Source organism: Vicugna pacos, chromosome 7 (genome assembly GCF_048564905.1).
Source record: "Vicugna pacos chromosome 7, VicPac4, whole genome shotgun sequence".
NCBI lineage: Eukaryota > Metazoa > Chordata > Mammalia > Artiodactyla > Camelidae > Vicugna > Vicugna pacos.
This window is the reverse complement of record NC_132993.1, coordinates 28,990,161-29,005,740: the sequence shown is the minus strand read 5'-3', so window position 1 is coordinate 29,005,740 and position 15,580 is coordinate 28,990,161. Positions and strand designations below refer to the sequence as shown.

The following is a 15,580-nucleotide window of genomic DNA, read 5'->3' as shown; positions in this document are numbered from 1 at the left end:
TAGACAGTGGCAACTGAGCTGCAGGTGTGTGATTGGAACAACAAAAGAAATGCTGAAATGTGAAGTCCTTTGCCGTGTAAATAGAAAGAGTAAAAGAGGATTTATTGCCCAAACAGTATTGGTCACCTGTTTTTGTTATGCCTTTCAAGACAAATCCAGGAAAGGAATTATATTTTCTTTCCAGAAACATCCTTAAAGATCTTGTTTAGTTGGTTGAAGTTTTTCTCGTTAACAAGTGAGCTTTCCATCACACTTGTCCCTGGGTCACTCTTATATATTCCTAGACACAGGTATAGCAGAGTGATGAGGAGATTATCAGATGATTCAGTTTTCTCACGCCTAAAGGTAAACGCCTGGTCTGGTCATTCTAGGTGCTGACGTTTTTTGACTTTGGGGTTTTTTTTTCCCCCTCTTCCTCAAAAGATGAAATCCATCCTTCCTATTCTGTATTTTTGTTTAACCAATTTTGATAATGAATGTTTGGCTTTAACTAGTATAATCTGGTTCCTTAATCTGGCATGAAATTGTTACCTGAAAAGGCTGGAAAGCACTGACGTAAATATGGGAAAGCAAGAATCGCTTCTACTCAAAAGAGCAGATAGAATGTTCTGGAAGAGATTGGCTGGATGTGCTGTAAAGGGTTGTTGACCTTAGCCTGAGCCACTGGTGAACTGAGCAAAAGGCTGAAAATCTGCCTCTTTATTGCTTTCTGGCAATAAAGTCACTTTCAATTTTTTTATAAGAAACTGATAAAATATTTTTATGACTCATAAAGTGTTAGTGGTTTTATTATGGTGAGTGTTGCTTTCTGGGTGATTCTTATACATGTTCTTGAATCCATTCTTTTCTCGCAGTATGTCTTACATTTTCTTCAGCTGTTTTTTGTTGTTGTTGTTGTTTTGTTTTGTTTTTTTCACGGAGATGGGGGTAATTAGGTTTATTTAATTAATTATTTTTTTAATGGAGGTCCTGGGGATTGAACCCAGGACCTTGTGCATGCTAAGCACATGCTCTACCACTGAGGTATATCCTTCCTCCTTCCTTAGCTGTTTCTGATACACATCAAAAAGAATTTTGACAAATTTATTAACATTTTTTGTAAACAACGTTTTCTAGCATTTTATTAATATCAGCCTAGCCAACATTATTCTTTCTGTTGGTGATTAGAAACATACACATAGATTCTAAGTGCAAGGCCCTGTGCTGTGACGTCAGTTATCTTGGCAATAACTCCACAAGGGCAATACTACGTTTCTCTTTTATAGATGTGGATTCTGTAGGATCAGAGGGAAGAGCAGCTTGCTCAGGATAGCATAGCTATAACTGGCAGAGCCAGGAGTCAAACTCCAGTGAGGTTCCAAAATCATAATCTTCCTTCAATGACAAATAATTAAAATGGTTAAGCTAGACCACGTTAGAATGTGAATCACAGTGTGGGTTGTTGGGCACACTGAACTTCATTTCTTCATCAGAGTGCTCAGGGTTACATTTTTTTTCAGACTGAAAAAAAAAAATCTATTTTCTACCACTTGAGAGTGAGAAACTTTCTGAGTTATCCAAGCCTAGCACCCAAATGCCGGGCACAGCTATTGCTCCCTCCCACCAGCTCTCTCCACTTGTCTGTATCATCTCTGCTCTTTCCTTTACAAGAGCTGACTAGGAGGATCCCAAGTGACTCCAGTTTTGATGGTCCTGGAAGAGTGAGCCAGAGATTGATGGCAATATTGTCCTTTGTTCTCAGCAGTTTCTGCACCCCGTTTTCTCCGTGTTGGTGCACTTAAACCTCTTCTGCATGAGTTTAAAAACCAAGAATAAAATCCTTTCTAAATAAAAAATAAATTAATTTTTAAAAACTTAAAATAGTTTATATTTGTAGTTCAGACTAAAAGATCAGAAGTATGATTGCAAGTAATTATACTAGAATGAGAGAGATAGGGAGGATGCAGCATCCACTCTCTTACAGTTTTTCAAGAACTACCTGTGACAGAATCACTTGGGTTCTTTTTTAAAATGCAGATTCTACAAGCCTACTGCAGACTCAATCAGTATCTCTGAGTGGTGAGTCTGAGACTCTGCATTTTAACAAGTTTCTCAGGTGATTTTTACTCATGCTAAGGTTTGAGAACCACTCCTTTGTGGCTTATATGTTATTATTAATGTTCCCCAAAGCCAAGCTAGAACTTCTAAAATGTTAACAATCCATTAGGGAATCCCAGAATGGTTCTTATTCCTTTATAAATATTTCAACATTATTCTCATATCCACACTTAATTACTTACAACACCAACTAACCAACAAACAAAAATTATCAAAATCTCATTAATCTTATAAAGTAATAGTAATGTGAGTAAAGATATAAAAATAATATTATTATGGTAATAATTGAGATGATTGATTATAATTTAAAAATAATATTTACAGATATTATGTGCAAGGGACTGGTACATTTATTATGATCCCCCTTTCAGATAAGGTAACTTAGGCCCAGAGAGGTTAAATAACTTGCCCAAGATCACACAGTTCATGTAAAGTGAAACCAGGATCAGAATACAGAGAGAAAGTCTTGAGAGACTGTGTTCAGATTTTTTATTCCAAGGTGCCTGCTGTTTGAAAAGTAAATAAGCATCACAAACCTTATTTGTTTTTTTACAGAACAGAACTGAAACTGACCCGGAAGGCAGCCTATGTGAGATACTTCAATAGTTCAGCCTTCTTCTTCTCAGGGTTCTTTGTGGTGGTTTTATCTGTGTTTCCCTATGCACTGCTCAAAGGAATCGGCCTTCGAAAAATATTCACAACCATCTCATTCTGCATCGTTCTGCGCATGGCAGTCACTCGGCAGTTCCCCTGGGCTGTACAAACGTGGTATGATTCTCTTGGAGCAATAAACAAAATACAGGTAATGTACCATAATGAGGCATCATGTACAATGAACTTAGGGCAGTTTAGAACTTTTCTCATGAGCAAACTCTCTAGAGATGAATTCTTGGTCTTGGGCCTGTTTGATGCACAGTTTTCCTCTCTTGATATCCTCATGTGGTCTGATGAGCCCTTGTAATGAAAGCCTAGGGACATAAAATGAAGGCCAGTGAGATTCTCTTAAGTCAAAGAAATTGAAGAAAATATTGTTTCTGTATTCTGGAGATTTTATTCAAGTAATCAATCAATAGATCCGTTCTAACGAACTTAGCAAATGTGCAAAAAAGGTGGTGACAGAGTCATCAGGAAGTGATAAGATTTTCCGGAATGTTCACTTGAAAGTTTTCCAAGTATTTTTCTGGATAGCATGATGGATGAGAATGGTATTTTATGCCACATTAATTACCTTAAAATCTTAGCAAGCTGATGTAGTTTTGAAGAGAAGCTCTAAAGTCCTCAGGTAATGAGACTTGACATATCCAAAGCCAGTAGAATCACTACCATGAACTTGGGTGTAGGTATAATTTTTATAATTAATATACAGTTCAAAATGTTTTATTATACTTTCTTGATATCTATTTAAATATTTAACCCAGAAAATAAATCACTGTGACATAAATAAAAAATGAGAGTGAAGGGTGAGCCACTTTTAGGTAGTACTGCCATTGTTTACCCCAGGCCGGAGTTTGCAAGTGGTGGCCCATGGACCTGTTTTTGGCCCTAAACTTGCTTTATTTGACCTTTACATTAAAATACACACACACACACATGCGTGCGCGCGCGCGCACACGAATTAGTTGACAGCATTTAAAAATTGGGTGCTGTCACATATACAGTAAATCATGTCTTCAGCCTGTATTGAAGATTTGGAATATGTAGTAAGCTGGGTCCTCTTCCCTCACAGGCTGTGGCAGCTTCCCCCTCAGAGAGGGTCTGCCCTTTCCAATTCACCACAATCTCTACTTCACCACCTTTCTTCGTGTTATCTTGAAAATACATGAGTTTGAGATCTGCGATTTAGACAAATCTGTGGATGTAGCTCAGAATCATAGCAGCTCTTGCACTAATCTTATTTCTTCTATTAATTCATCATAGTCCTGTGGGAGAAAGAGGGAGAGGGAGACAGGGAGAGAGAGAGAGAAAAACAGACATACAGACCCAAACAGAGTGCATCACAGAAACAGTCACTGAACAGGAATACAGAGACCAAGAAACAGATCTTAAAAACAAAACTGGGAGAAAAGGAAACCAAAATAGAGATAGTGAGTGAGGGAAGAGGTGAGAAGGGAAAAAGCGAGCAAGGACCAGGCTTATAAAATTATGTCCTATAGCCAAGACTTCAAGATGCATAGACTTCATTCTTCGTGCTCCCACTATACCTAGGAACACTGTGTCCAAGTCTCTAATGAAGCTTTTCTTTTAGAATCAATGTTTGATGCCCTGAAATCAGTTATATCAGATCTTCATATCTTTCCTTAACCCAGAGAAGTGATGCTAATGATGCCTCTTGTAAGGAGGGTGTTGTGAAGGTGAAGACATTAGTTTTCTCTCTGTCTTAATGTTTTTTGTTTTTTCTTTTTCCTGTCTTAATGTTGAATTGAGGCAATTGGTGGGTAATTTAGGTGTGCTTTATAAGTTCATCATTGAGGTTAACATGTACTAGAACAAGGACGAATTAGTAGTATTTTAAAATTTAATGTATAAAAACAGTTTTTTTAAATATCACATGTTTAAAGAGTGCAATTTAAATATGACAAATCTTAGTGCTTGGCAGATTAACCATAGAGCACTTAAAGAATTATTTTATTAAGATACAATTTCTAATATAATTCATAAAATCCAAATACAAAATGCAGCACAATTAGAGTGTAAAATAGATGTAATAATGCATTAATTCTATTCTGATTCTGCAATATGTTTTTGTTCTCTTTTATAAATAGGATTTCTTACAAAAGCAAGAATATAAGACATTGGAATATAACTTAACAACTACAGAAGTAGTGATGGAGAATGTTACAGCCTTCTGGGAAGAGGTCAGAAATAATGTTTTTTTGTTTGCTCTAAATATTTAAGCATTTTCTTGTTTATGCTTCTGGCTTTCATCCTAGTGGACAATAAAGTTAGAATGATGATGGAACTATTAGAACTGGAAGGGGAAACCCTCCACTTATTTTATAGATAAAGAGGTAAAACCCAGGAATATTAAGTGTAGTATAAAAGCCTCTTCATTTTTTTCCTAAGTCATATAATTTGTTCCACCGAATAGGTTAGGAAATAACACGAAGTTCATAGATTTTGGAGCCATTTAGAGCTGGGTTTGAATCCTGGTTCTGCCCTCTACTTTCTGTGTGATCTAGATCAAGTTACTGAACTTTGTGGAGCCTCTGGTTCCCCATCTATAAAATGGGAATATTGTGGAAAGTATTCAGCAGAGTACCATGAACATAATTGTTCTTCAATAAATGCTGCCTTCTCCAATCTCAAGTTCCAGTCCAATGCGCTTTGTATACACCAGTCAACATAAAGATGTATGAGAGATAAACCAATGTATTGTTTTCTACCATTTTTACTTATTTGAATTCACCATTAAAATATTTCTCATCTTCCTCATGGTCAGAAAAAATATTATCAGTGATTTTCAGTCTCTAAAGAATTCCTTGATTATTGAGAATACTTGTTGAGTTGCTCTTTCCTTTTCACTTTTTTCTGTTGAGTAAAGGTAGGCGTTGTGAAACCAATGTCCTATTTCTACATATTTCACAATATTTAAATTGATTTTCTTTATAAAGATAACTTGACCTCAAGGGCTTCACTTCATTTCATTTCTTTTATCTATAAAGAGAATAATTCTTTCTTTGCCTAGAGAAATTGTTTGTGGAGAAGTGTGTGGATCAGACTGATTTTACTTCTTTGATTTTAGGAATTTCTGATGCCCTTCTAGGCATGAAGGAAAAATAAGAAGTTTTGACATTTTTCACTGCTACTTACAGACAGTTGTTTTTCTACTGTCCATTTCATTTTCCTTTCATCTAATAAAATAGGTAGCATGCTTGAGCCCTTATTATGTGCCAGGTACTAGATAAACACTTTATATGTTTTGTCTCATTTAATTCACATAACATTCCTATGATGTAATCTTAATATTTCCATTTTGCAGATAGGAGAATGGGGAGGCTTTGTATAGACCTGGCTCAGTTCACACAGCAGACAAGGGCTGAAGCCAGGTTTTGGACCCAAATGTCACCATCTGCAACCATCTCACTGAACCATTATCTTCTGTCAGTGCTGATGGCTCTCAAAGGCAAATCTTTAGCCCTAGATTCTTTCCTGAACGTCACACATTATTTCCAAATTTCCTCCCAGCTCCTCAAGCACTTCACATGAACTACTCCCCAAGCTTCATAAACTCACTCCTTCCAGTGTGTTGTCCACCTCATTTAATGACATCACTGTTCGCCCAGTTACTCAAGAGGCAAGTCCTTGATGAGTTATACATGACTCCTCCCTCACTCCACACCTGTGAGTAGGTACAATTTCTATTTAGGGAGCTTAAGCAACTAGAACAAAGTTATGTAACTGGTTAGGACAGAGCTAAAGTTCATCTTAGGTTTCTCTGACTCTAAAGCATCTTTCTACTCACCATGCTGCCTTATTAAAAAAAATAAGGGATGATTACTTTACTGTATGAAAAATACTTTCACATATATTACCTCAGATAAAGCCTTCAACAACTCATAAGACTGACGCTCAGAATGTCATGATTTATCAACTATTACCCAGCTAGTTGAGAAGATGAAACAGATTGAGATAAAGACAAAGGCTTTCGTAATCATTCCTCTCCCAACCACAGGGGACTGGTAAACATGGAAAATGTTCAATCCTATTAGGGATCAAAGAAATAAAAATTAGATCAATAGTGAGATTCCATTTTCATCCATAAAAACACAGAAAACAGAACAAAACAAAATAAATCCCAAACCAAAAATAACAGTGTTGATAATGGTTCCTGAAAACTAGCACTTTCACACATTAATGGAGAAAATTTGAAACTACTTTTCAAAAGACTTGGAATTTTTACTATGCCTTTTGCTCTGGAAATTCCATTTGTGGCAATTTATAATTTTAAAAAGAGATCTGCTCCAAGATTTATAGCAAAGTACATGCATCACGGAACTATTGACTAAGTTAAAAAGGAAATTATAAAATGTCAAGAATAGAGAACTGTTTATAGTTTATCCCTACTCTTGGATACTATCCTACAATTAAAAATTATATTTAAAAAAGTTTGGGGGGAGCGTATAGCTCAGTGGTAGAGTGTGTGCTTAGAATGCACGATGTCCTGAGTTCAATCCCCAGAACCTCCATTAAAAAATAAATATATAAGTAAACCTAATTACCACCTCTGCAAAAGCAAACAAAATTTTTTTAAAAGGTGGCATAAAAAGAATGTTCAATGGTATGTGAAAATATTTATGATTTATTATAAATCAGAAAAAGCAGGTCACAAACCTTAAATACAATTTTTCCTTAATGTTGTTTAAAAATCATATATATTGTTTTATATATATATGTGAAGGAGTGGAGGGATATCATTGAAATGTTAAACGTGGTTTCTTCTCAGTGGTAGGACTACATGCGTTTTCTGTTTCCTTCTTTCTGCTTTTCTCTGTTTTCCATTTTTTTGAAATAAGTATTTTACTTCTGTAATCAGAAATTAAAGCTGTTAGTAAAAAATTGGACCATTACATTGGTCCAAGGGCATGTTGGATAAAAGTCCTACTTCTAAATATGGCACATGAGCCCCTTCAACAGCATGCACTGCCCACTTTATCAAGGATACCCTTTGTCATCTTACCATATACATCTCATTCAGCCACCCACTATTCCTGAGACGAAGTTGTTCTTTTAAGCCTAAACCATTGAGCATGTAGCTTCTTCCTGAAACACCTATACTATTTCCTGGTCTTGTGAAATACCACTTATATCCTTCTTAGCCTAGTATTGTGTTATTTACTTGGTCAAGCTCCAGGCTGAGGTGGTTGCTTTCTCCAGTGTGCTCCCATAGGACTTGATGTGAATTTTCAGTTGTAGCACTAAACATACTGCAATATTAATATCTATCCATATATTATTCTCCTATGTGGGATTTTTGAAGTGATCTTTAATACAGAGGTGATGCTCAATAAATGTCTATTAGATAAATAATTGAATAAGGGAGTAACACATTCCTTTTTCTCATTTAAAAACTCTTCATTGCCTACTTCTTAAAAGCTTTGCTTATATTTGTCTGATGACTGAGAGGGATGTCAGCCATCCACATTGTAAGAACTCAGGCAGTGGTCTTCAAGCTTAATTGCTTGTGAATGCTCTAAAATAGTTTTGAAAAACTGTGTACTTCTGACACATTTTAAGATGATTTACAAATTTTTCAACATAAGTTTAAGTGATGGCAAAGAATATAATTCCTGTCTATTGTGTATTGTCTTCATGTGTTAATAAATATTTGTCAAAACGCAGGAGCTGCAGCTTCAGTGCATTCTATTTCATGGAAAATAAACAAATTTGTGAAGTCAGTTCTCATTGTCAGGCCAATCAGCTGAATATGACCTACTTTATGTCAGGAAAGTGTAACTTTAAAATATGGATAATAATTTGTATTAATTAATGTATTATTCAAAAATAAATAATTAATCAAATGATTAGTTAATTAAAATATCTTATCCCTCAATTCATTTCTGAAATCTGATTCTGAGATGGTAAGACACATAGATGGCCTTCAGTTTGAAACTTGAGTGAAATAAGATGTTACCTCCTTCAGTATTTCTGGCCTTGCTTTTACAAGATCCTCTTTCAGGAGAAAATCATTCTCTTAGGGTTGGTCCCCTTGTTCGTATCACGGAGCTTTGTACACTGCGGAAAGTGCAATGTAGCAAAACTCAGGATTGGTGAGAAGACTGCCTCGTCTGTGTAAAGTGAGGGAAGGACAGTTGTGAGAGGGGAGTTGGGGAAGAGAAATGACCAACATTTGATGAATTCTCAGGCAGGTTGATTGTAGAAAGAAGTACTTTGGATGCTGATGAGGTAGGAATACATTCCCTTGAAACTGTGTACACCACCTTCCTCCTGATCAATCTTTAGAGCTGTTTACTTTGGTTTGAAGACCACAACCCGTGAAGCTTCCATGGGGCTATGGAGAATCAGGGAACTTTCAAAAGAGAATTCCTTCTCTCAGCTACTCGCAAAAATTGAATTCATTTGAGTCATCTGGCAATATCAACACATTTATGTTTAATAATAACTACTTAAATGCTCTGATCGTCTCAGAGGAAGGTGTTACCAGCATGGTGGAGTAGAAGATTTCGCTTGTAATTCCACCCTGGCCTACTAGTTATGTGACTTTGGTTACTTAACCCCTCTGAGTCACAGTATGCAGCTTTGAAAGAAAGGGATTATCAAATTGGCCTCATATGTTATTATTCTGCTGAAGATTAAATAATTATGTTTATGTACACAGCCTATGGGAGAAGATATATATGTATATAAGTAGATAGCTAGATAAATACCTTTATATATATGGCTAGAAATAGATATCTTTGAATTTAACTTGATGGTGAGTAACAATCTGAGAAATTGAAATTATTATTATGACTTCCAGATTTTTAAAAAATGGAGGTACTGGAGATTGATCCCAGGAGCTCTTTCATCATAAGCATGTGCTCTACCACTGAGCTATACCTCTACCCCCCTATAATTTTCAGATGTTTTGGGTCGTGTTCTCTAGAAATCGTGCTATAAATTATGTGGTATAAATTCTGGATCACGTGCAATGTGCTTTTCAAACCTTTCATCCACAATGCAAACAATTATTGAAAATATCTGAAAAACATATCTTCTCATTTTCTTTTTTTTTTAACAGGGATTTGGGAAATTATTTGAGAAAGCAAAACAAAATAGTAACAATAGAAAAATTTCCAATGGTGATAACAGCCTCTTCTTCAGTAACTTCTCACTTCTTGGTACTCCCGTCCTGAAAGATATCAATTTCAAAATAGAAAGAGGACAGTTGTTGGCAGTTGCTGGATCTACCGGAGCAGGCAAGGTAGTCTCTTTATACCTCATCATGAAGATCTTAACTTGGCAAGCATTGCCTGTAGTGTAAGAAGGTGTTTGGGGGGAATGCTTCCATTGGTATTAGGAGAATACTTGGACATAGTATCCCCTGTAAGTTATTCCACTGATAGCATCCTCTAGCCTTTTATTTCTTCCTTCCTTTTATTTTCAGTGACTTTTTCTCCTATGTCTTTATATTTTGAACACTGCTCAGTACCATGTCATGCACATACACGGTGAGCTTTCAATAACTTTACTGAACACATGAAAGCATCCATTTTTATCAGTCTGTGGCACGGACATTTTCTCATATCTGGTCCAGGAAAATCATGGCTTAGATTTTACTTCAGTAAGCACATGGGCAAGGTCCACATCTTGTTGACATTAGAATTTTGGAGAATGTCCTCAGATTTGCTTATGATTTATTATGCGGAAAAATTATTGACTAGGATAGTTTTTTGAAGGAAATGCATAGGGATGTTAATTTATTCAGTGCTGGTCAGCTTCATCACGCCAACCCCCACGCCTACTTATTATAAACCATGGATATTTGGGGATACATTTGACAAAAATTGTTAGGCTAGAAAGCTAACGGGTCAAGCTTCATTGTCAGGGGAAGACTTCAGACTGATCTTCAAGTGATCTTCAGAGTGATTTGAGCTGTTGTCCAGATAATGGTAAATACTTGTCCTCTTTATCTCGGGCAATAAATTTAAAGTGTATGAAGGAATCAAATCAGTGATAAGAAAGAACCTCTTGACTTTGGAATGGGCTGCTAAGAGTCACAGGTATTTGCTTTGAAAGTCTATGAAAAATAAGTTTTTCCTCCCACCTATTAATTTTAGCTGTGGTACTTTCTAGAAATATAGGGAAAAGTTTAGTATCCTCTTAAAACTTTCCAAAATATTTTCTAGAATTAAACCCAATGATAAAAGAAAAGAAGGGAGGGAGGGGAGGAAGGAAGGAGCAGTGTTGCTGGAAGATAAAAATGTAAATTAAGATAGAAATTAAGAAACACTCCTGAAAGACATTTATTAATTTATTATTAGTGTCCAATATAGGAAGAGCCATATTTTGAAGAATTTAATCTGAGACTTGGGGAAAAAATGCTACAGAAAATTTCTAGTCGTTGAATTCGATGTTTATAGTGCTAGCAATATACACTTTGTTTCTCTCTCCAGTTCTGTTTATTACGTGTAAAACAGACCTTTAAATAAAGTAGCTGTAACTGTGCGTTTTCTTCTTAGTAAAATGTGTTCCTTCTTAAAGTGCTATTTTCCCCTCTGTTTGTTGTATAATATTACTAGCAATTCTCACTATTAAGAGAAAATGATGCTGTAGAAGGAGTTGTTAATAAACAAGTTACAGATGCTCTAAACAAGAATGATTGGTTGTGAGAAGATGCTAATTGTGTTTAACAGAATTTTTTAAATTAATTTTGTTTATGTGTTTAAAATTGCTTCTTTGGAAGGTGTAAAAAATAGCTTTGAAATTACAAATCACAGGACTTACGAAGCAATTAAATTTCAGGCAGCTCTATTAAGAATTGATGAACAGATAATTGCTGGCTGGATTACACTTGGATCTTCCGGGAGGCAGATATGAAGACTGAGTCAGATGAAGTCAGTGGTTCCTTAGGAATAATTTAAACCCCTCAGAGAAATAGAGTTTGGCCACTCAATCTAGGAGGACGCCTTTCATTGTACTAGGAATGGAGCATTTTATAATCTTACTAGATAAAAGTTCTAGCTAAAATGTAAGACTGAATAATTGAAGATATTCACATTTTAAGATAAATCCCACACCGCTCAGTTTGGTAATTTATATATCAAAAGCCTTAAAAATAACTGAGGAGTTCTTTTATTTGTAAGACTTATCCTAGTCTGTTTGCTGAGACTTTATATAAAGATATTCATCACAACATTGTTTCAATAGCCAAAAATTGTAGGGAAACCCCTAAATGTCTAATAATAGGGGATTGATCAGATAAATTGTGGTATAGTTATATAGTGGTATATTATTCAGTTATTAGAAGGGGTGTTAAAAATGACTTTGAAGGATAGATAAGTATGATATACTGTTAAGTGAAGGAAGACAACAGGTTATAAAATAATAGGTACATTATGATCTGCATTTTGTAAAAGCACATACATATGTATCTGTGTGTTCAGAAGGAAATGATGGATCAAGTTGCTATTTCTCTGATTTGAGGTATACTTTATATTTCTGGATTTTCCAAAGTTCCAACAATTAAGATATATTGTTTTCTGAATAAAACAATAATGTCAGGTTTAATTTTATCACTCTCCTCTGTTATAATCATCTAGACTGTAAGGGAACCATGTTTTTGTTTTTTATTCCAAGGGACCTAGCACATAATAGGTGCTTGATACAAACTTATTTAATTGAAAATCTTTGGGAAAGTGTATTTTTTTGTTCTAATCTACATTTAGTATCTTTCATTTATGAAATTTCCTTGAATTATTTTAATTAAGCAATATTGGTGTAAGAGTCTACAACCCAAGTATTCCTTACTGGAGGCTGGCTGTGGCTTCTCCCCCAGAGTGTGGGGATTTCTAGTTCTTCGTTGCCGTCACTGCAACTGAAGCAGTTCTGTGGCCTTGATGACAACATACAGTCTCTGTCATCTGCCCTGGCCTCACTCTGGTACTCTTAGATTGGTCTTCTAAAAACTGAATGTCAGATGTGTGGAATAGCTGTTGGCACCTGTTTTCGGTTACTTTTTAAATAAAATACAAAGCCTGCAAAGTTTTATCAATATTTGGTACTTTATGTATATATATATAAAATACTCAATGATATTTTCATTTAATTTCTCCTCTCTCAAAATGCGAAAATTTTGATAAATATGCATTACATATTTATCTATATAAATATTGATAAATGTATATTTAACCTTTGTATTCAATATATATAAACCTATATTTAATCTATATTATGTGCGTTTATATATATATAATCAGATCTATTTCATTGTTGGGTTTACAAAGCTGTTCTATATTAAAATAGCACTTCTAGTTTTAATTTTTATACAGAAGAATTTTATGTAGAAATAAAGTATTTCATATTTTTCCCTATACAATAAGAATTTTAAAATCTAGTGAAACAGATATTGCAAAGATTCTGTTACTTCATCCTCCTTTCTTCCTAATATGTTTTAGGTGATCTTATTATTCATTAAAATTTAATTAAAATTTTAAAATTCTGAAAAATTAAAATGTATGAAAAGTTAAAAAATTTCCCTGTCTCCTCTCTCTTCTCTGCCTGTTTTCTGCTTTTCACCATTCTTTCTCCCAACCCAGGCAGCTATTCTTGTTAATTTTTTGAACATGATACACACACATATATATGTAAATAGTTGCATAGTATTCCGTTGTGTGCATGGATGTTCTATAATGTAATGAGTCACCCACTGATTGACATTTGGGTTATTTCCAGTATTTTGCTAACACAAAGAATGACACTATGAATAATCTTGCATGTATGCCATTTAGCACGTCTACAAGTGTATCTGTAAAATAGCTTCCTAGAAATGGCAAAGCATTTATGTATCTGTCAAATTTCCCTTCCTGAAGGTTGCACCAATTTATGCATGTGCCATCCAGTCGATATAAGATTGCAGATTTCCCCACAGCATCCCAAACAGATATTATTTCATTTTTGAATGTTTTTCAGTCTCACTGGGCAAAGTCATATGTCAGAGAATTTACATTTCTCTTATGATAAATAAAGTATAATATCTTTTTTTGCGAGGTGGTGGAGAATTAGAAAAGCACAGCTTTATTTCTTTGCCAGGCAAAGGAAGTCACAGCAGGCTAAAGCCTTAAAGACTGTGAGCCCACCTTGGGTTAGGGGTCCTGGGGTTTTGTAGGAAAATTGCAACAGAAGGCTGATAACAATCAGGGTGTGAGCAGGGGCTACATTCCTTTCAACTTGGTAGGAACTTGCTGTTGTTACGGAGGAATTAAGAGGGTCTGCCCATTTTCTTGAGGTTCAGTCCATGACCTTCTTTCAAGACCTCTAGGGTAAAAGGTTAAGTTATTCTAAGAAAAGAATATAATATCTTATCATATATTTAAAAGCCACTCCTGTTTTAATTTTTGGTAAAATATCTGTTTATATACTTTGTACATTTTTTAAGCGTTCTTGATATTTTTCCTTTTCATTTTAGAATCACTTTATTTAGAGGGAAGTTATTCCTTTGTGTGGTATAAGTTGCAAATATTTACTTCAATTTCACATTTTTTCCTTTTGTTTTCCATGCACACTTTTTTTTAATGTTATTTAATTTATTTATGGCTTCTGAATTTTGAGTCATAGAAAGGCTTTCCTACTCCATTTTTTTTTCCTTTAGGCATCCTTCAATATTTTCTTTAAGTATTTTATGGTCTTATTTTTGTACTTATCCTTTGATCTATTTGGAATTCATTCTGCATATGTTATGCGATATGGGCACAGTTTTTTTGTTTGCCTTCACGATGGCTGTCCAGTTGTCCAACACCATATACCAAATAGTCTATCTTTCCCCACTGATTTTAGATGCCGTGTTTATCAAGTACTAATTCTTTTATGCATTTGGATCTACTTTTGTAGTTTCAATTCTGTTCCATTGGTTTGTCTGTGTATTTATGTACCAGTAATTCACCTTTAAAGTTCTTGAGTCCTTATAATTTAATATAATGTATCATAATGCCATTAAATTATTGAGTAAATATAATACCATTTAGCAAATTTATTGGGTAGCTACTTTGTGCCAGGCACCATTCTAGGCCCTGAGGATATAGTCGTGAACAAAACTCACTATATACCCTCATCCTCAGCCCAAGGGCCTTGCATTCTAGTGGGAGATATATATGAATAGTCACATGATGGTAAATGTTATGAAGATAAATCAGAAAAGGAAGTTGGGTGTGATTTTAAGTAATGGAGATAGAGAAGGCCTCATTGAAAGGTAACAGTTGAGCAAAGACTTGAAGGAGGTGAGGGATTAGGTCCTGTGGATATCTGCGGAAGAGTCCTTCTGGTCGGAGGTGGAGCAGACTCTTGAAATGGGACTGTGCCTGTCTAGTTCAAAGAACAGCAAGGAGGTCAGTGAGGCTGGCACAGGGTGAGCCAGGAGAGTAGAGCTGTCAGAGAAGTAATGGGACCAGACCATTGCTTGGAATCTTGTAAAGCGTCCTGAGGGCCTTTAGAAGGGTCTCGTAAAGAGTTAGGCTCTTTTTCTGAGGAGATTAGAGGCCACTGGAGGGTTTTAAGCAGAAAAGTAACGTGATCTGACTTACATTTTAACAGGGCCACTTTGAGAATAGGTTGTAGGAAGACAAGGGCAGAAGTGAGGAAATAAGTTAGAAGGCTATTGTGTTTATTCGGGCAAGAGATGATATTGGCTTAATCCAGGTAGTAACAGAAATCGTCAGATTCAGGACATGTTTCTAAGGAAGCTATGACAAAATTAGATGGAGGATTGAACAAGGTACGTGATAAAAATGGAGGAGTCAAGGATGAGTCCAAAGTTTTTGGACTTAGTAAC

General features: G+C 35.3%; 1 protein-coding gene across 1 annotated transcript in view; it reads left to right on the top strand.

The window, feature by feature from the left end:
• Positions 1 to 15,580, top strand: part of CFTR (CF transmembrane conductance regulator) — a 251,363-nt gene that overhangs the window by 144,375 nt on the left and 91,408 nt on the right. The window contains exons 10-12 of the mRNA XM_072964621.1: positions 2,653 to 2,899; positions 4,860 to 4,952; positions 9,836 to 10,018. Coding sequence (XP_072820722.1) covers positions 2,653 to 2,899; positions 4,860 to 4,952; positions 9,836 to 10,018 — 523 coding nt within the window. The remainder of the gene's footprint in view (positions 1 to 2,652; positions 2,900 to 4,859; positions 4,953 to 9,835; positions 10,019 to 15,580) is intronic.